At 38.9% G+C, this 21,616-nt stretch overlaps 1 protein-coding gene across 6 annotated transcripts in view; it reads left to right on the top strand.

Annotated features, from left to right (window-relative positions):
- Positions 1-21,616, top strand: part of LOC126293336 (alpha-(1,6)-fucosyltransferase-like) — a 230,171-nt gene that overhangs the window by 36,731 nt on the left and 171,824 nt on the right. For 3 of the 6 annotated variants that reach the window (XM_049986527.1, XM_049986526.1, XM_049986525.1), the window contains exon 3: positions 11,481-11,655. The exons of 1 other annotated variant lie outside the window; for it this stretch is intronic. In XM_049986527.1, coding sequence (XP_049842484.1) covers positions 11,481-11,655 — 175 coding nt within the window. The remainder of the gene's footprint in view (positions 1-11,480; positions 11,656-21,616) is intronic. 2 more of the 6 variants (XM_049986529.1, XM_049986528.1) reach the window with 1 other exon arrangement.

The raw sequence follows: 21,616 nt of genomic DNA, 5'->3' as shown, positions 1-21,616 counted from the left end.
AAAGAAAGAAAGGCTTGAGTCGAAACAAAACGGCAACTGCCCGCACAAAGACCAACTTAAGTCTAGGTGAGACTAGCGCTGGCTCTTATCTACTGCTCATATTCGCACTTTAACAACACGTCAGTCTTGCGAAGCCAAGGGATGATTCTTTGCATCTCTTTCCGCCTCTCATTTTTTATTTCAATGTGCGCCGAAATTCAAAAGATTGTTTTGCTTGCCGTTTTTTCTGTGTATAAGTGGCTTTCGAGAGAAATATTTTGAGATTATGGCAGCAAATGCTATAGACTGGTGCAGGTGCATTAATTGCAGAGGCATGAAAATGTAACGTGGTGATGAAATGACCACACAATCGATCTACGCGAGCACACTAAATGGTTCAATTGAGAGAAGGCAGGTGGATCAGTGGTTTATTCATAATAGAGTCATACGTTCGATATATTAATAAACATTGATCCACCAACCTTCTCCCATGATTTAATTAAAAAAACACTGAGCCACATATCTCCTCCCATGATTTAATTAAGAAACCTTATTTACTTAGAGTGCTCGAACAGTAACACAGAGCAGAGAGATGTATCACCACTTTTTCGAATATGTCGTGATTTGATACACTGTCCTTGGTTTGCAGATACTAATACAGCTTAAATAGCTGCGACTCAAATAATACGCAATTAAATTTACAATTCTCGTTTACAGCAATGTTTCACCCAACCTTACAAATGTACGCTATTACTTCGACACAAGTCTTCTGCCTGCTGCTTTCGCATTGGCTACACAACATAACAGATGACACCGTCTTTTTTTCCCATCACACGAAGTGTTGACAACATTCCAAGACGAAAAGTGGAAGTACGTCACGTTACTCTAGACTTTCACCCAAGGACCTGTGCACATCCACAAAACATAATATTATGCCTTTGTCTCAACAGCAACAGTGTAGTGCACTTCGATTTGCTTCCTGGAAATATAACTAGCACTGCCGGCATCTATCAGCAACAACTGAAATGTCTAGCAGAAGCAAATCGAGAACGATCAGGAAGACTGCGTTGAAAGCTTCTCCACCACAACACCTGTCACATTCTGTTAGTCTGACACAACAGGGAATCTTATAAATCGGATCTTGCGCCCTTAAATGTTCCCCTTTTTCACTTTCTGTCGAATGACCTTTAAGGAGCTTCCTTTCTGGATGAAAATGCGCTCCGAACATAGCGAACGCACACGCTATGCCCGAACTCGTACGGGACTTTGTAAGATTAATCTGCCACGAGTAATGAGTATGATGGGCAAACATCTATTAGCCCACTACAAATGTAGTGGTGTGGACATGTTGGGAACGTGGGTCTCACGGGGAGGTGCAAGGGATAAGTCCCTGCAGGCGCCCTTTCATCTGCCCCCCCCCCCCCCCAAGGTGGCTCAGATGGATAGCAGGCATGGTAACTCAGCTGTTCGGTCAGGGGGTTAGCTGCCCTCCGTGATTTAAAAAAAAAAAAAAAAAAAAAAAAAAAAAAAAAAAAAAAAAAAACCACCAACCTGAGTTAATGGCTCAACGACGAACTGAAACAGGTGTCGAGCAACGTCCGCCCCGAGCAGATGCAACGAACAAAATGAGATTAAAAAAAAAGAAAAAAGGCTAGAGCGTCTGCCATGTAAGCAGGAGATCCCGGATTCGAGTCTGGGTCGGGGCACACATTTTCAATATGTCTCCAATGAACCTCATCAACGCCTGTTTGCCGCTAGAGTGTCGATTTAATTATCATTTCATAGCTCAAGGAGTTATTCGCCTCAAGCTACATGATTTTTTCTAATCGAAAAATTACCCCAACATAGCAGTCCTAAATAGTAAAGAATATATTATTTATGACTGAAGTTATGTCATGTTTATTAAACTTATGGGAAAACACTAAGAACTTAAGTCCCCAAACCACCTTGCCTACCCTCTGGCTCCTACCCTTGTAACCGCCCCAGTGTAAAACCTGTCCCATGCACCCTCCCACCACCACCACCTACTCCAGTCCTGTAACCCGAAAGGTGTACACGATCAAAGGCAGAGCCACGTGTGAAAGCACCCATGTGATTTACCAACTGACCTGCTTACACTGTGAAGCTTTATATGTGGGAATGACCAGCAACAAACTGTCCATTCGCAAGAATGGACACAGGCAGACAGTTTTTTTTTGGTAATGAGGATCACCATGTAGCTAAACATGCCTTGGTGCACAGCCAGCACATCTTGGCACAGTGTTACACCGTCCGGGTTATCTGGATACTTCGCACTAACACCAACCTGTCAGAACTCCAGAGATGGGAATTTGCCCTTCAGTATATCCTCTCTTGTCATTATCCGCCAGGCCTCAACCTCCGCTAATTTCAAGTTGCCGCCGCTCATACCTCACATGTCTTTCAGTAATATCTTTGCCTCTGTACTTTCTCCTCGACTGACATCTCTGCCCAAACTGTTTGCCTTTACAAATGTCTGCTTGTATCTGTGTATGTGCGGATGTGTGTGTGTTAGAGTTCGGCACACAGTTTTAATCTGCCAGGAAGTTTCATATCAGCGCACACTCCGTTGTAGAGTGAAAATTTCATTCTAGAAACATGTGAATTAAGTCATGTTCTTCCATAGGGCTCTATTTTAGGTCTTGAGATAAATTAATGACTTCCCATCACACATTAGGGATTCTGAACCTGTACTGTTTTCAGATGACATAAGTCTATTGACTGAAGGTAATAAAGAAAATCTCAATGCATTTGCAAAAGATATTAAAAAAGAAGTGTCTGAATGGTTTACTGGAAACAGGCTAATAGTTTATCCCAAAGAAAACAATACTCACTTATTTCCACACCAATCAAAATAAAAATGCGGCACAACCTGTAATATGTATAGAGAACCAAATCATTAGTGCTGTCAATGAAACTAAATTTCTTGGGATTCATATCCAGGAAAATCTGAAATGGACCCCTAGGACATCCCTGAATTCAAAACTAGCAAAAATGAGCTATGTAGTAAGAATTCTTTGCAACAATGCTAGCGCAGAAACGGTTAGAGCTGTATGCTTTGCTAGTGTACATTCAATATTTAAGTACGGTATCATTTTCTGGGGAAATGTACACCTGGCCATATCAGTTTTCAGGAAACAAAAGGCAGTTATGAGATTAATGAAACAAGTGAGCAGCAGAAAGCCATGCAAAGCTTTCTTTAAAGATCTATAGATTTTACCCCTTCCCTCCATTTATATACTGGATGTAAACAGTTACATACATGTTAATCATTGTAACACCACACTATACCAAAAAGATGTATATTATACAGGGGAAAAAATTATGCAACAGATTGTCAAGACATAAAATCTTTTCCTGAACTACAGAGCTTTAAAAAGTCAACAGCCTACCTTCTGAAAAACTGCTACTATTCGTTCTCACAGTATGTCATACAAGAAAAAATTTAATTTGTATCTTTAATTGTAGACATAAGTTAAAAATATACAGTATTAAAAAATCATAATTATTAACTGTATAAATCCAACTTGTTATCGAAAAATTAAATATGTATGTATGATGTTTGTAAAACCAATAGATAAAAAGATTTTCTGTTCGATATCCTGTTTATGGTATATGTACTGAAAGAGAGATTTATATTGACAAATAAATAAAGCATGGCTACAGTTTGAGTTGTGTTTGCGTGAGTGTATGTCGGCTATATTTTGCCAAAGACCTTACTGGCCGAAAGCCTTATTTGTGACAATGTTTTTGTTGTGCCTACCTGCAACTCATACATTATACATTCACATAATTGATTCGCCTTGATGGAAAATGAATCTGCCACCTTCAGTGCGTGTGCACAATTACATTTGCCCTCCTACAGGACTCTCAAAGTCGTGGGCATGGAAGGCGCGGACAGCGACTGCAGATATGTATTGATAGGTGGGAATGTGGGTCAGCCAGGACGTATGCCATGATAGTTACGCAATAGCGATAAGCATTGTCTGGATGGCACAACGGTTAACGCAACTGCCTAGTAACCAGGAGATCCCAGTTCAGCAGACATTTTCACTCACCACTGCTGCTTCTGCATAAAGTCCTGAGGCAGCAGACATCAACAGATCCTTCCTTTATCTTTCTCCCCCCCCCCCCCACCCTCCCCATTCAATTTACATAATATTCCCAAACTGGGTTCAGGTTCTGTGTCTAATAACCATGTCTTTGACAGGAGGTTAAAACTCCCCCCCCCCCCCCCCCCCCCTCTTGATTTAACCCATTTCTATGATATTTTTAAAAGTAATTCCCATTTCGCAAAGATTACAGCTTCTTGAACAACGCCGTGTAGAAGTATGTTGAAGTGGTTTCTTCTTTCTTCGTGAATCTGGCTATCTAGCATGTTTTGATGTGTATGTCTGTCCATTTTTCCAATGTTTCCCCATCTTTTGTTGCCTTGTTTAAGTCAGAATATAACTGTAATTTATTCTCATTGATTCTTCCATTTTGTTTTGTAAGCCTGTCATCTTTTGAGATATATTGTGTTAGAAATTTAGTCAGTATTAAATTTGTTTCTTGTTTATCCTCATGTAACAGATGAAACAGTTCTTTCTTTCTATTTTAATTGTAGCCTAGGAATAAAGGGCTCTGTAAAATTTTGTTGTGGTCTCTGTTTGTGCCATATTTTTAATTTCTTGTAAAGTATATCATTAAGAAATTTGAATCTTCTATTTTATTTCTAATGTCTGCATAGTCTTGGAATAATATAGAGCACCTTAAAAATGTCTAAAGAATTTATCATTAATTTTTTAACTTTGTAATATTACTTTGCACATAATAATTTGTTCTTTTTCATTGTCTTCAATTAATATGCACTTATCAGCAGATAAGGCAGCAGAAATTTCCTATTCTAATCATGTGTGTGTGTTTTAGAGACAAAATAATCACAAGAATATACTGAAGGACTTGAGTTGACTATATTGTTGTCACTGGACACAACTACCTGACCATTTCACATCTCCTTCCATCAGCTTAGTCGGGGAGGAAGTGTTACTAACCTGCTACCCTGTCATGGTGTGCCTTTACTTGTGGACTGCTAGTCTACCACAGAAACACACAAATATGGAGTGCTGTTGGGTGTGCAGTACAATACGCGTTGCTAATTTTAGGGAACCCCGTGATTTAGGTATAAAGCTCTTCTCCATTTTGACAGACTGCAATAAAAGTATAAAACATGCTAAAGAATTTTTTATTTTTTTTTGGCCCTCACAGCTATACTCGAGCCAGTACCTCTCTCCCACCTTACAAAATTCACAGAAATTCTATTACATACTCTGTTGAAGTAGCACTCCTGGAAGAAATGATATTGAAAATACATGGCTTAATCACAGCCCCGGTGATTATTTCCAGACTGAATGCTATGCTCTGCTCTGCTCTGCTCTGCACTGTACTGTAGTGTAGTGTACGCTGTTTTGAAACATTGTAGTGTATTAAGACTGTGTGCAATACTAAATCTACAGATGAATAAATTTATCAATCAAGTATTCTCAATCTTTGTCAGCAAGTTAATTCTAATTAGCCAAAATCCTTTTGGAGCTTTTAATTCCCTGTGTTGTGCATTTTCTTCTTACAATTCTTTGTTAATAATTATTGCCCACTTTTGATTTGTAATAATTCGTGGTTACCAATGATATTCATTTATTTGTGATTGGGTGCTAGTGAATTTATTATCAGATCCAAATGCAAAACCAAACCTCACAATTTATCATGTTATATGTAGCCTAAGCTTTTGCAGCCTCTGTGCATGCTGACAGGAGTACTACAACGATTCTGTGTGTCTTTTGACTGAAAACAATTTCAACAGCAGTTTGTTAAATATTGGCCCTAGAGCAACATAATGAGCCGGAACAGTGGTAAAGGGTGGTAAGGCACCATGTCACGCAACGCACTCAGGGGATGTGGGGGCTAAATGTCAGAAGAGCTATGGCACCTGCAGAAACAGCTGGTCAAGATGGGAAACGCACTGAGCAGTGACCGGCAGCAACAGAGGACAATGTGAGGCACATCCTCAACATGACATACAAACACCACAGGTGACAGAGGATGTGGCTGAGTATTGTACAAGCAAAGTGAAGCCATGTCAGACATGCTTTTTTGGCTTCACAGATTTTTCTGCATTAAGTTGGACAAAATAGTACTGTTCTGTTTACCTTTGGCACAGTTGTGTCAGAGGTGATAGGAAACTTGCTAATGCAGAATTTGTGCATGTTTACATATATGTAAGGTGACTTCTGTTGTTTCCTTTGTGTAGATGTCGAGACCACATATGTCAGATATATTTACTTTGTAAATGTAGATCCTAAAATTTCACATACAATTAAATTTCCTCTTTCTGTCCTAAACCTAGTTATTTTAGACTCATTTTATCTGAACCTAAACATGTATCATTATGCACTGCATATTTTTAGATGAATAAAGTGGGGGTACTTACTGTATCGTCTGCTGTAAACTATACGTTTTATAAATAAATATGGAATGCATGTGCTTGAATTATGTTTGGTGAAACAGAGGGACAGGATTAAAACTACTTGCTTACCTGTGTTTGGTTAATATATCACTACTGATAACATCTTATGACCAGCACCATGGGTTGTGTGATGGTGCTGTCGTAGAGTCGATGATCCCAGACAGTTGCAGTGGGCTCAGTGTGGCTGATTTGTGCAATTACTTCACCCAGTCACATAATGCAATTTTGTGTATGTCTTTGTGGAAACATCTCAGCTCTGTAGATCGCTATTGTTTCTGGCTGTAGCCATTTGCCCTTCGCACCTGAAAGCTGGCAACACAACTGCCGGCAACCCGGGACATTCTTTTGCCGACCTTTTTATTCTCTCACAGTCTTGGTGACCAATGATTTAAATTGCTGTACACATCCCATAAAAATGATGGGAGATTCAAATGTTGAAATATTTGTGGTTGTCAATAATGTTACTGCCTGCAGTTCCATAAGTTATTTGAACATTCAGTGTGCTGGGTAAGGCTCGTGTCATCATACATTTCTGCTTTTACTTGATGTTCTACTTAATTTCAAGCTATATCAATATAATTCAAGGTACCATATATCTTGGAGAATTTTTGGAAGTTTGCAAGTGTCATGAATAATGGGTCTCCGTGGACCACCAACATGTGCATGTTGCAATTGTGTGTTCTACAACTTTTGGCAGCATATTTGTTTTGGAAAATTGTTGCCACTAAATTCCAGTGTAGGTACACACATAATTAGGACAATATTTCCACACTCTGCTTGTTTTAAGGGCATTTTCGAAAGTTAAAGATCAAAATGTAGCTGTAGGTCTTAGGAAATCAGCTGCTGTGATGATGTAGTTGTTTCCTGCACAAATTATGTTCATTAAGTTTCCCATCTCGAAGGCAGTGTGTATTGTCTGCATTTGACATATATTTGAGCAATTTTATTAGCGTTTGATATGGAAGTTTGCTGCTGAGGCATTTAAGCAATCTTCTCACTCACCATATGCAAATGGAATGGAATGAACTACCAGTACCTGAAGCACTGAGATATACAATCTTCCATGAAGTCCGCAGTGCTGTGCAAAGTGTGGATGTAGATCAACTCTCGCACCCCTTCTCCTGTAACAACTGACAATGAGCTCACCTTGAATCTGACTCTGCAAGCTTCTGCTGCTGTCATAATTCTTTCATTACATGATTCATCCTCAGCTTACACAAAACGTACAATCACTGATGTTGATGTCTTTCTAAGCCATCATTGAGTGGTCTGTTTAACTCAAAAGAGAAAAAGGGAATATGAAACCACAATAAATGTATTTTGATAATGTAACAGTATTATTAAAAGGATAGGTAGTGCTCACCATACAGTGCTGATGCCAAGATGCAGATAGACGCAACAAAAAGACTACACAAAATAAGCTTTTGGTCAACAAGGCCTTTGTCAAAAATAGATGACAGACACGCACACACGCAAACGCAGCTCATGCACACAGATCACAGTCTCTGGCATCTTCTGACAGCTGAATCAGAGACTGTGGTCATGTGTGTGTGTGTGTGTGTGTGTGTGTGTGTGTGTGTGTGTGTGTGTGTGAATCTATTTTTCACCAAGACCTTGTTGGCCGAAAGTTTATTTTGTGGCAATCTTTTTGTTGTGCTTATCTGTGACTCAGTATCTCCACTATAAGGTGAGTAGCAATTAATCTCCTCATAATATTGTTACATTCCACCCTCAATTTTCCATTGTATTATTAAATAATGTCACAGTTCCACCATCAAGAGCTGCTGAAAATTTATGACCAGTTCCAATCCTTAGACCGCCACGAAACATTCTGTGTACAAAGGGAGGTAACCTCTGAAATGCATTTTGTATTTCACTGTCAATACAATGAATCTTGGTGTATTCTTATGAAAATTCACATGGTAACATGTTACTTCCTTACAAAGTGATGTAAGACAGTAACATGGCATATGGTATCAAACAACGTAACATCCATCACAAGTTATAGAAATTAAAAGTACAACACAGAAAGTATTGGAGCTGAGAATGTACAGACATATAACCAACTACTTAAATACGATGCATTTATACAATGTTACCTGCTGTCAAATTTTAAAGTACCTTACATTGATAATAATAAAATGTACCAGACACTATCAGTGTTAATTCTATATATACAGCTAATTCCAACATTTCATGTAGAGACACACTTTATACTGTTGACTACACAACTGTTTTACTTCCACAAGTCAAGCCAAAAATGACACAGAGGGTTGACATACAGAAATATGTACGTTACGACCCCTATGAGTAATATCCTTACATTATACATGAACTATATCATATGCTGCTCTGATCATTTATGATGGTCATAAATAAAAACTCAGCAATCAATACTTTGTATGCAATAGCATACTATTAGTATTACACCAACATTAGCATTGAGTCACGAGGTGCTAATAAGTAGTGACTGATATTTATGTATTATCTTTTATATGAATTTTCTGCTCTTTACATTTTATATGCATAATGTTTTTCTTACACTGTGACCTTTGAGGGAAACAACACTCTAGTTTTAATGTAAGTGGAGTACAAGAAAGTACATTTTTAATATATTTTTATTCATAGTACGTTACTGACTCGAAGTAATATATACAGGTGCTCATAGTTAGGTTCTGATTCCTTACAGGAAACATTAACCGTAGTGAACTATAATATGTAGGCTGACAATGTGTAGGAACATAGTTACATACACAGTATCTTATTAATGATAACATGCACACTGTGAAAATTAATACACTAAGTGATAAAACAATAGTTCCATATGGTTTATAGCTAATATCAATTGACTGAATTTTGTACAATATAACAGAAACCCTTCATCAGATAGTATTGTATTGACAGTTACATATGAAATGCATTTCATGAGTTATCTTCCTTGATATACAGAATAACTAATGAATTAATGGAAAATCTGATATAAAGATGTGAAACAATTACTAACAAAGAGATAGAGGGGCTGGCCAGTACTTACCTCAGCTCAGTACAGCCGATAGAAACACAAAAAACAACTGAAAATTTAAGTTCCTAGCTTTTGGAATAAATGTTCCTTCATCAGGGAGGAGAGAGGGGAAAGAAAGGGAAGAAGGGAAAGTGGATTTAGTTACTCACAACCCAGGTTATGAAGCAACAGGGAAAGGAAAACAGGGAAGGTAGCAAGGATGGAGGCATAGTTGCCTCTGACACTTTATGGTGAGGTAGGAAGAGCTACAATTTTTGCAAAAAAAATTTCTCTCTTTGTCAAATATTTTAAGAACAAAACATATTCTAAGTTAGACTGGTCTTCAAGCAATTTATGTTATTACAGCTACTTCTTGGGTAATCTGAAGGGAACTTTTAGAGTCTTGTGTGCTTGCATGACCTATGAGGAGAAAGTGGTGGACTGCTCAACTTCTTCCACATTGTAAATGGCATTGTCTCTAGAGCCATCAACCACACACTGTTCACAGCTTAAACTCCGTGTAGTGTGAGACTGCCCATTCTTTCAACACATAAACCTACTACAGTTTGTGTGTTCACTAGTATGCGTGAAGCCCATTAGCCTTTGTTGAACAATTATAACAACAGGACAGCTTGTTTGGGGAGATATTCGGATTTTCACAATTAGATGACAGTTGAAAATGTGGATACAGTTTTTGTTTATGATCAGTGTCGTCCAACTTTTAGAGCAGTGGTACTATCCTGTACTGAAACGTGTCCCGATTGTGCCAATCCCACACGATCTTCAAACGTAATGATAAATTCAAGAATCGCATTTTACTCTTCATATTTCCATCCTTGAAGAAAGAATAGTAATACATGAGAGAAAAGGAACTTACATTGTAATTGCAGTAACACAAAATCAACTTGTCACCATTTGGAAGCTCTAGCGAATGAGAGGGATTAATCAAAAGGAGGGTTCTACGAATAGCTCATCCCGTCCCATTTTACCATTTCCACCTTTCATTCCATCAACAGTTTATGTGACTGTTCTGGAGTCTATGAATGCAGTGTTTCTGTGTAAGATTTTGTTTATGGATGAAGCATCAATTACAGATCATGAACAAATAGATTATCACAATATGCACTACCTGTCCACTTGAAAATCTGCACTGGTTGAAAGAAATGGATAAGCAGTTACCTTTGTCACCCAGTGTGCTGCCTAAACTTTATAGGAATTGTATCATTGGTCCCTGTTTTACTGACAGGAATTTTAAATGAATCTGGCTATGTAGTCCCTAACAGAACTTACTAGGAAACATCACAACTGAGATAAGCAATCCATGTATGGTACCAACATTACTTCCTGTTTCATCCAGATAACTATAGCTCTTAACAGATCCGGAAGAAATTAAACAACATTTGAGCACATGATATAAATTTCATAATGATATACACTCAAACCATACCCAAGTTAAGAGATTACTTACATTTGGAACAGTATGGCAGATACTGTTATCTTGCTACTAAGTTCCATACATTATGGGTTTGAAATACCCTTTGAAGCTACAGAAAAGATATATAGATCCATTTAAAAATAACTAAGTTAGTGTCCAAATTTGGCAACAATAAATATTAAAAATTTCTTTTGTATGTCAGAAAATTCACCACATCATTTGCTATAACTTAGTGAAAACCATACCTTAATATATTTTCTACTTTTGTGTATGTTTTGGATGGTGTGTTTTAGCTGCTTCATCTTGTATGACTTATTGTATGTAGCTGCAGTTGATGTTTTGAGGCCCAATAATGATATCTTAGTTTGTAACAGGTAGAACAGTAAACAGATTCATGTAGCAGCTACTTGAGCATGTTCCAAAACTACTTTGATATCTCCTGTTCCTTAGGTGTGTTTTTTGTACACCATTTATGTTTTCTATATTCTACAGCTCAGATCATTTGGTGAACTGTTAATTGACATTTAAACTAACTGTCTCTCTAGGACAGACCCTTACAGTCAGACATTGATGACCAGGCTGGAGTGGGCAACTACGAGGTGTGGTGGGAATGTGAGGCCACCCAGCTGAGCGACCTTGGCCAGAGGCAGCTGCACAGTTTGGAGAACCCGCAGGACTGCAATATCATCCGCAAGTTCATCTGCACCATCAGCAAAGTAGGTAGGAGTGTCAGTGAGTGTGTGGCTGTTGCTGGGCCTGAAAAGCACTGTAGAACGACACTCGGTGTGTTTGTAATTAATTGGCTCATTATGTGACATTATTTTATCAGAATTGTACATTAATAAAATGATGCAGTAGGAATAATGGGAGGGGGAAAGGTAACTTACTCACTGTACAGTTTATATGATTAAGATAATTACACACCATTAGAGGCAAAAAAGGGCTCTGTAAACACACTAGCAGGTCCTATGATGTCATTTGCAAACCTGCTGTCTCCGTGAACTCAGTTACTTAAGGAAAACTTGTTCAGAACTGCTGTAAATTGTTAAAATATTTAATCTCTATTCAGATAATGTCTAACAATTATGTTACAAACACCATACAGAAAGGACCAGTTTAAGACACAAGTGACACAAACTGGAGCTGGGGATGCCAAACTGAGAGAGGCACCACAACCACAACCACAACCACAACTACAAGAATTCTAGAGAGGACATATCACAACTAATAGCAGATGCTTGGGGCACCAAGCTGAGAGGAGCACCCAAGTGCAAGATTTGCATGTATAGTGTATTAAAATTAGTAGTGGAAACTGAAACAGATGAAAGTGCATGATTGTAAATGTGAGGGAAGGGAGGGGAGAGGGGGGGGGAGATAATAAGTTGCTTGTGCAGAAAAATGTTCCTTAAACAGCCCTTCATACATATACTTTAGATAATTCATCAAGTCTGTAATGCCGTACAAGAAAACTGGACACGAGGATTAAGTGCAATTGCTTTTTGGTTACAGGGATGTTGCTCCGGGTCCAGTTCTTTTTTAACGGAGCACAATTGTATTCTGCAGTGGAGGTGGAATGAACAAGAATACAAGTATTTTATTTGCATTGAACAAATTTTGTATGTTTTTTGTCTGAAGGGGAGACTGCAGTATCAAACTTTATTCAGGCATCTTCTTCCTTTTATGGAGCATATCTGCACACCTGAAATCATCTTCCATCTCATTGTGACAACACCCCACACACCAAGCTTCCATATAATCCACAAAATCTACAATCCTGGATGTCCCATTGTATCTGGCTATTGTGATCCCTCTGGAAGAATTTCTGCTCTTGTTGACCAGTACCTCCAACCACTTGCCTGAAACCTAGCCTGCCACGTTAACAATACTAACCACTTCCTTCACCAACTTTCTACCATCATAGTTGATGCCACCACCCTACACACAACATCTGTCATGCCCATGACTTTGCCACGATCATACATTACCTCTCCCAATGTCCTTCAAGACTCCAAACCTCCCATCTCTTTCCTCATATACCTTATCAACTATATCCTGACCCACAGCTACTTTTCCTTTCAACAGAAAATTTACAAACTTATCCACAGCATAGCCATGGGCACCCACATGGAATCTTCCTATGCTAACATGTTTATGGGCCATCTGGCGGAAATCTTCCTAGCGTCCCAAAACTCGCAATCCCTAGCTTGGTTCAGATTGATAATATCTTCATGATCTGGACTCAGGGCCAGGACATCTTATCCACATTCCTTCACAACCTCAACAATATTTCTCCCATCTGCTTCATCTGGTCCTCCTCATCTCCAATGGGCCATCTTTCTGAATTTTGACTTCCACCTTTCTGATGGGTCCATCCACCATTTTGTTCACATTAAACCCATTAACCACCAACAGTTCTTGTATTTTGATAGCTTCCAAACCTTCCACGCCACAAAAATCCATCCCATACAGACTACCCAACTGAGGACAACACATCGGTAGAGACAATAACTATTTTGCCCAGTACATTTTTGACAAACAGATTTCCCATACCATATCCTTACTTGCCCCAAGGTCTCCTACCATCACCACCAAGAACCAGCTACAAAGGAGTGCCCCCTCATCAACCAATGGAATAACTGAATCTTATCCTTCACAAGGGCTTTGATTATCACTCACTCTGTCCTGAAGCTGGGATCATCCTATGAAACTCCCCCCGCACTTCCTAAAGTGTGTTTGATCACCCAACCATCCTACACAACGTCTTAGTCCATTCTTATGCCACTTCCACTCGGAAGCCTTTACCACAGGGATATGATCTCTGTGGCAGACGAAAGTGCAAGATCTGCCATCTGCCCAATCCACCCTTACCAAGCACCCCCTACTCCAATCCTGTCAAGCGCTTATCCTCACTATATGAGGCCAGTCCACCTATGAAAGCAGCTATGTCATATATCAACTCTGCTGCAAGCTCTGCACAGCCTTTTATGTTGCGATGAATACCAACCAATCTTTCATCAGGATGAATGGCCACTGCCAAACTACTGTCAAGAACGTAGTTGAACAACCAGTGGCACAACATGCTCAATTTCAATGGCTGTTTCACAACCCAAGCCATCTGGAACCTTTCCTCCACCACCACCTTCTCCAAGTCCGCAGATGGGAGTAGTCCTTACAATACATCCTCTGCTGCTGTAATCATCCTGACTTCAATCTCGGGTAACCGACTATCCCCACACACTCTATCCAACAGTTCGCCCTTCCTGTGTTCCTCTGCGTCCCTCTCCCTGTACCCACCCCACCCAATATTATCCCCCCACAACTAGCCCCTCTGGCACAAAAGAGCACTGGTATTGTCAGTCTAGCTGGCACAATGTGGGGACATAGGCATGTGTGTGAGTATCTGTTTGTGTTTATGTATATTACTTTACCTTGTCAAAAGAGTAAGGCACAACATGTTCAATTTCAATGGCTGCTTCACCATCTGAGCCATCTGGAACCTTTCTTCTGCCATAAGATTCTCTGAACTGCACAGATGGGAGTTATCCTTACAACACATCCTCTGATCCTGTAATTGTCTTGACTTCAATCTCAGGTAACCCACTATCCCCACACACTTTATTCGCCCTTCCTCTGTCCTGTCACCCTCTTCCGAATCACATCCCTGTGTCACCTCTAGCATGTGTCGCTTTCTACCAACAGTTATAATCGGGCCAATCCATATACCTGGCAACCTCCCCCCCCCCCCCCCCCCCCCCCCGCATCCCTAGATGGCAATCTGGTCACCTCCCTCCAAGCTGCTAGCCACACGTCAGTCCCGCTTCATGTCTCCTGCCTCCCTCTCCCTGTACTCACCCTACCCAATACTACCCCCCCCCCCCCCCCCCCCACAACCAGTCACATGGTACAAAATAGCACTGGCACTGTCAGTCTAGATGGCACCATGTGGATACATAGGCAAGTGTATGAATGTGTGTAAGAGTGTGCGTGTTTTTGTATTTTACTCTTGGTCATCAAAGGATAACTCCAAAAGCTAGCAAGTTTTCCTTCTTTTGTGTGTGTCTATTGACAACTCAACACTTCTGCTTTATGCTGAGTAGTTACCTTTAATCCTAAAGTGTTTTTACAATAATGGTATGACTTACTTAGTAATTACTATTACTCTGAATGAATATTAATATGACTGTTCTTTTCATGCTTTTTGACTTGGTGACCTGAAATCCTACAGTTTTCTTTTATACATACAGCAAGCATCCAACAAAAACGTTAGCAAGTCATAAAAAAAAAAAAAAAATCTACAGGAGCTATTTATTCACAATTGTATCAGTAATCGTGATACTAAGAATTAAGACTCTGAACTAGAAATAAAACAGAGCATCACCTGCAGTAATCCCGATGGACATCAATAATCATAACTAGAGACGGGATTACATGCATTTGCATGTTGCACATTTGGTTCCTTTTAACTTGTTACTGCATATTTTAACTAAAACTAGTGATGATACATATTTTTGCTCTGTGTATTCAATATTTTAAAAATTTTGACGGGTGGTCTATAGCTCGATCTAGTTTTGATGTCTCACAGATTGACTGCAACCTAGTAATGTGTGCAGTTGCTAATCGAGAGGCCAGTGCCTAGCGAAATCATCACAGAAGAGGAACAGAGGCAGAGTCAATGCTCCTATGCATGCACTCACCCGATTAATCCCCTCCGCTGCCATACTGTACGTGTCATCAACAATTAAATTTAAGTATGCAAGCCTTCAATCACACATCCAATGTTTCACTTAGCTTTCTATTTACTTGTGCACAGTTGAGCATGTTTACGATGTGTAGTGTACCCAAAAAATGAAATGTTGTTTCATGGATAGCTGACCATCCTCGAACATTTACATATGGCGGATTTGTTTCATATTGACAACATCATGAGAAAACCGTTTTGTGCAAAAAAAAAAGTTTCAAATAGACCAGCATGTCAAGACAAGTCTTCATATCACACAAATGTAGAAGAAAGGACCACGACAACAACTTCTGACAACAGCAAGTTGAGGTAGCAGGGATTTCTCCAAATGTAAACAAAAAAGTCGGTCTAACATGGATCTATGTGAATCACCCATTGCAAGGAATATTCCTCTGCACAAATATTACTTAAATCAAACTATACCAGATGAAGCAACATCACATAAAAATTATATACCAACAATTTATGTAAATGTTTTGGAAGAAATATGCAAAGAACTCTAGGACAGCATTATCTGGATTTCAGGGGAAGAAACTACAGACACATGTGGCCAATACACTGCAAATTTAATTGTTGGTGCTTTAAAAGAAGAGCCTTCTGCTTCCTATTTAGCAGCCTGCAAAGAACTTGAAAAAGTAAATCATTCTACGGTCACCAGATTTGGGACTGAGGGTATTAGAAAAATGTTTCTGGAATCTTCCGCAGATGAAAGGGTGTTTGTGTTAATTTCAGATGCTGCTTCCTATATCATCAAAGCTGTAAAAGCCCTCCGAGTAGTTTACCTCAATTTGATTCAGGTGACATGCTTTGCTCATCGAGTACATCACCTTGCTGGAGAAGTATGTTCCACGTTTGTCAATGTAAATAAACTGATTTCATCCACAAATAAAGTGTTTCTAAGGGCTCCTGCTTGCATCAAGACCTGCAAAGAAAAACTACCAAATAAGTTTTAGCTCCCAAAGCAGTGGTAACTTATTGTGGTATGCGGGTTGAAGCTGTGTTGTTTTTCAGTGAACATTTCGAGGCCATTACAGGGGAAGTAAATGACTTCGAGAGTGCAGAGGCTTTGGCAGTTTGTCAGTACAAGGAAGTTTTTAATTATTCCAGTATCAAAAAAGACATTGCTGTGATTAGCACTAATTTTTCCCATATATCTGCAAGTATTAAAAAGCCAGAAACTCAAGGTTTCGTGTTGAATGGATCTTTTCGGTTAATGAATAAAATTATTCTAGTGAACTCCTCATTGCCGGAGGTATTCCCATGAAAACTTAAAGAAAAGGTGGAAAACATTATAACCAATAACCTAGGCTTTGAACCCTTGTGCCAAATTGATAGTTTTATTATAGGGGCAGATGAACTTTTACCAGAAACAGTAATTGCCAACATAGCACCCAAATTCAAATGCTGCCCAGTTACCTCAGTTGATGTAGAATGGTCCTTTTCTGCTTATAAAAAGGTTTTGATTGATTGAAGAAACAACCTTTCCACCAAACATTTGGAACAGTATTTGGTTGTTTATGTTTACAACAGTAGAAAAATGTAAAATAATTTGTAAATGATGCTTTGCTCCAATAGTATTAATTAAAAGTTAATGCTGTTCAAAAAAATTCATGATTATATGTTGTTTTTTAAATAAAATGTTATGGAGTTTTTGCGCATGTCCTTCTGCCTGCAATATATCTTGTAGTTCATCCTATACATATCAAATGTTTCGCTGTGACTTACTCACATTGCATCTGATTGTTACTGGCAACAATAGCAAACAAGCAACAATTCGTGAAACATGGTATGTCTCCCCATTTTGCAAATTTTTACAAAAAACCCCGTTCCTACACTCTACCAGGAAGTATTCAGAAAATGATGTCAGCATTCTAAATGTACTGATTTTCCACATGGCCGGCACTCTTCCTCATAATTGACATGCAAACATTTGAGTTTGAGATATAATGCTTGCAGAAACTACCATGTTTTTTTATTATTTGATCTTGCATATTGCAACACTTTTCATCCAGTTTCATGCATATTTTAAGGTTTTTGTGATGTATATAATCTGGTCTCTAAATATAACCAGTCAAAACAAGGTCCCAGGAGCAGACAACTTTAGAACTATTGACAGCCTCAGGAGAGCCAGCCCTGACAATATTCTACCATCTGGTGAGCAAGATGTATGAGACAGGTGAAAAACCCTCAAGACTTCAAGAATATAATAATTCCAATGCCAAAGAAAGCAGGTGTTGACAGGTGTGAAAATTACAAAACTATCAGTTTAATAAGACGCAGTTGCAAAATACCAACACAACTTCTTTACAGACGAATGGAAAAACTGGTAGAAGCCAACCTCGGGGAAGATCAGTTTGGATTCCGTAGAAATGTTGGAACACATGAGGTAATACTGACTCTATGACTTATCTTAGAAGATAGTATTAGGAAAGGTAAACCTACATTTCTAGCATTTGTAGACTTAGAGAAAGCTTTTGACAATGTTGACTAGAATACTCTCTTTCCAATTCTGAAGGTGGCAAGGGTAAAATACAGGGAGCGAAAGACTATTTACAATTTGTACAGAAACCAGATGGCAGTTATGAGTCGAGGGGCGTGAACGGAAAGCAATGGTTGGGATGGGTGTGAAACAGGGTTGTAACCTATCCCCGATGTTATTCAACCTGTATATTGACCAAGCAGTAATAAAATAAATAAAATAAAAAAAATAAAAAAAGAGGAAAGAAAGAAAACATTGGAATAAGAATTAAAATCCATGGAGAAGAAATAAAAACTTTGAGGTTCGCCGATGACATTGTAATTCTGTCAGAGGCAGCAAAGGACTTGGAAGAGCAGTTGAACGGAATGGACAGTGTCTTGAAAGGAGGACATAAGTTGAACATCAACAACAGCAAAATGAGGATAATGAATGTAATAAAGTAGTAGATGAGTTTTACTATTTGGGGAGCAAAATAACTGATGATGGTTGAAGCAGAAAGGATGTAAAATGTAGACTGGCAATGGCAAGGAAAACATTTCTGAAGGAGAGAAATTTGTTAACATTGAGTATAGATTTAAGTGTCAGGAAGTCGTTTCTCAAAGTATTTGTATGGAGCGTAGCCGTGTATGGAAGTGAAACATGTACGAGAAATAGTTTGAACAAGAAGAGTATAGAAGCTTTTGAAATGTGGTGCTACAGAAGAATGCTAAAAATTAGATGGGTAGATCACATAACTGATGAGGAGGTTCTGAATAGAATTGGGGAGAAGAGAAATTTGTGGCACAACTTGACTAGAAGAAGGGATCGGTTGGTAAGGCATATTCTGAGACATCAAGGGATCACCAGTTTAGTATTGGAGCACTGGGTAAAAATCACAGAGGGAGACCAAGAGATGAATACACTAAGCAGATTGCAATAGGTACTGGGAGATGAAGAAGCTTGCACAGGATAGAGAAGCATGGAGAGCTGCATCAAACCAGTCTCTGGACTGAAGAGCGCAACGACAAACAAATTATAACCATTCATAGAGTTCCAATGGATTTAACTCCTAAAAACTGGTAAATCAGGAAATAAGCCTGAAAACAGGGCATTTTGGAAACTGTTAACATATTGTAGGGGCATGAAATAAGAAGCTGCTTGGTAGAATTTTGGACAGAGCATAATATAATCATCTTTAACACTTGGCTTAAGAACCATGAAAGAAATTTGTACTCACAGAAGAGATCTCGAGATGCCGGAAGGTTTCAGATTGATTAGGTAATGATAAGACAGAGACATCATAAACAGAGCTTAAATTGTGAGACTCCCCAGGGCAGATGTGAACTCTGGCTGCAAGTTATTGGTCATTGACTGTATGTTAAAAATCAAGAAACTACAGAAAGGTATGAAATTAAGGAGATGAGGCCAGGATAAATTGAAAGAACCAGAGGTTATTGAGAGTTTCATAGAGGCCATTAGCCAATAATTGACAAGAACAGGAGAAACAAACGCAGTAGAAGATGAGATGAAATAGTGAAGTAAACAGAGGATCAAATAGGTAAAACGACAAGGCCTAGTAGAAATCCTTAGATAACACAGGAGATGTGTAATTTAAAGAATGGAAAATCAAGGATGGAATGTAACAATATTGTGAAAAGGATAGTTACTACTCACCATACAGTGGAGATGCTGAGTCGCAGACAGGCAACACAAAAAGACTGTCCGATATTAAATATAACTGATGACAGGAGAAAATATAAAAACCAACGAATGAAACAGGTGAAAGGGAATACAAAGTCTGAAATCAGATTGACGAGAAATGCAAAATGGCTAAGCTGAAGCAGCTGCATGACTATCAAGAGCCCTGATGTGAATCCAGTTCTGAGCAAAGAAGGGAAAGCCGGAAGGTTGGAGAAGTATATAGAGGACTTATACAAGGGAGGTGTACTTGAGAGCAATATTATAAAAGTGGAAGAGGACATAGATAAAGATGAGACTGAGAAGAATTAGACAGAGCACTGATAGACCTAAGTCAAAACAAGGCCCCGGGAGTTGACCACATTCCATGAAAACTACTGATAACCTCAGGAGGGCCAGCTATAACAAAATTCGTCCATCTGATGTGCAAGATGTATGAGGCAAGAGAAATGCCCTCAGGCTGAAAAGAGAATACAATAATTCAAATTCCAAAGAGGGCAGGTTCAGACAGGTGTGAATATTACCAAGCTATCAGTTTAATAAGTCATGTTTCCAAAATATTAACATGAATTCCTTCCAGAAGAATGGACAAACTGTTAGAAGCCAACTGTGGAGAAGATCAGTTTAGAGTATGGAGAAATGTAGGAATCCCTGACACAATACAGATCCAACAACTTCTCCCAGAAGATAGGTTAAGGAAAGGCATACCTACAATTATAGCATTTGTGGACACAGAAAAAGTTTGTGACTGTGCTGACTGGAAAACTCTCTTTGAAATTCTGAAGGTAGCACAGGTAAAATACAGGGTGCAAAAGGCTATTTATAACTTATAGAGAAACCAGAAAGCACTTGTAAGAGTTGAGGGGCATGAAAGGCAAGTAGTGGTTGAGAAGGGAGCGATACAGGGTTGTGACCTGTCCCCTATGTTATTCAATCTCTACATTATTGACAAGTAGTAAAGGGAACAAAAGAAAAATTTGATGAAGCAATTAACATTCAGGGAGAAGAAATAAAAAGTTCGAGGTTTCCTGATGACTTTGTAATTCCATCAGAGGGAAGAAAAGAATTAGAAAAGCAGTTTAGCGTCTTAAAAGGAAGATAAAAGATGAACATCAGCAAAAGCAAGGAAAGGATCATGGAATCTAGTCAAATTAAATCAGGTGATGCTCAGATGATTAGATTAGGAAAAGAGACACTTACAGTAGTAGATATTTGGGCAGTAAAATAACTGACGATGCTGAAGTAGACAGGATATAAAATGTAGACTGGCAATGGCAAGAAAAACATTTCTAAAAAGAGGAATTTGTTAACACTGAATATAGGCTGCAATATAGCCATGTATGGAAGTGAAACATGAACAATAAACAGTTTAGACAAGAAGAGAATATGAAGTTCTAAAATGTGGCTCTACAGAAGAATGCTGAAAATTGGTGGGTAAGCCACATAATTAACAAGAAGGTACTAAATAGAATTGGTTGGAAGAGAAATCTGTGGCACAACCTTACTAGAAGAAGGAATTAGTTGATAGGACACTTTCTCAGACATTGAGTGATCACCAATTTAGTACTTCCTAGAAGTGTGAGAGGTAAAAATTGTAGCGGGAGACCAAGAGATGAATACAATAAGCACATTCAGAGAGATGTAGGTTGCAGTAGTTATTTTGAGATGAAGACTTGCACAGGATTACAGTAGCATCGAGTGCTGCATCAAACCAGTCGCTGGACTGAAGGCCACAACAAGTGGTACAACTCATCAGCACCATCAAGTATGCAGATGACATGCTAGTG

Source organism: Schistocerca gregaria, chromosome 10 (assembly GCF_023897955.1).
Source record: "Schistocerca gregaria isolate iqSchGreg1 chromosome 10, iqSchGreg1.2, whole genome shotgun sequence".
NCBI classification, from domain to species: Eukaryota; Metazoa; Arthropoda; class Insecta; order Orthoptera; family Acrididae; genus Schistocerca; species Schistocerca gregaria.
The sequence above is the reverse complement of the archived record's forward strand: the minus strand, read 5'-3'. Positions and strand labels throughout refer to the sequence as shown.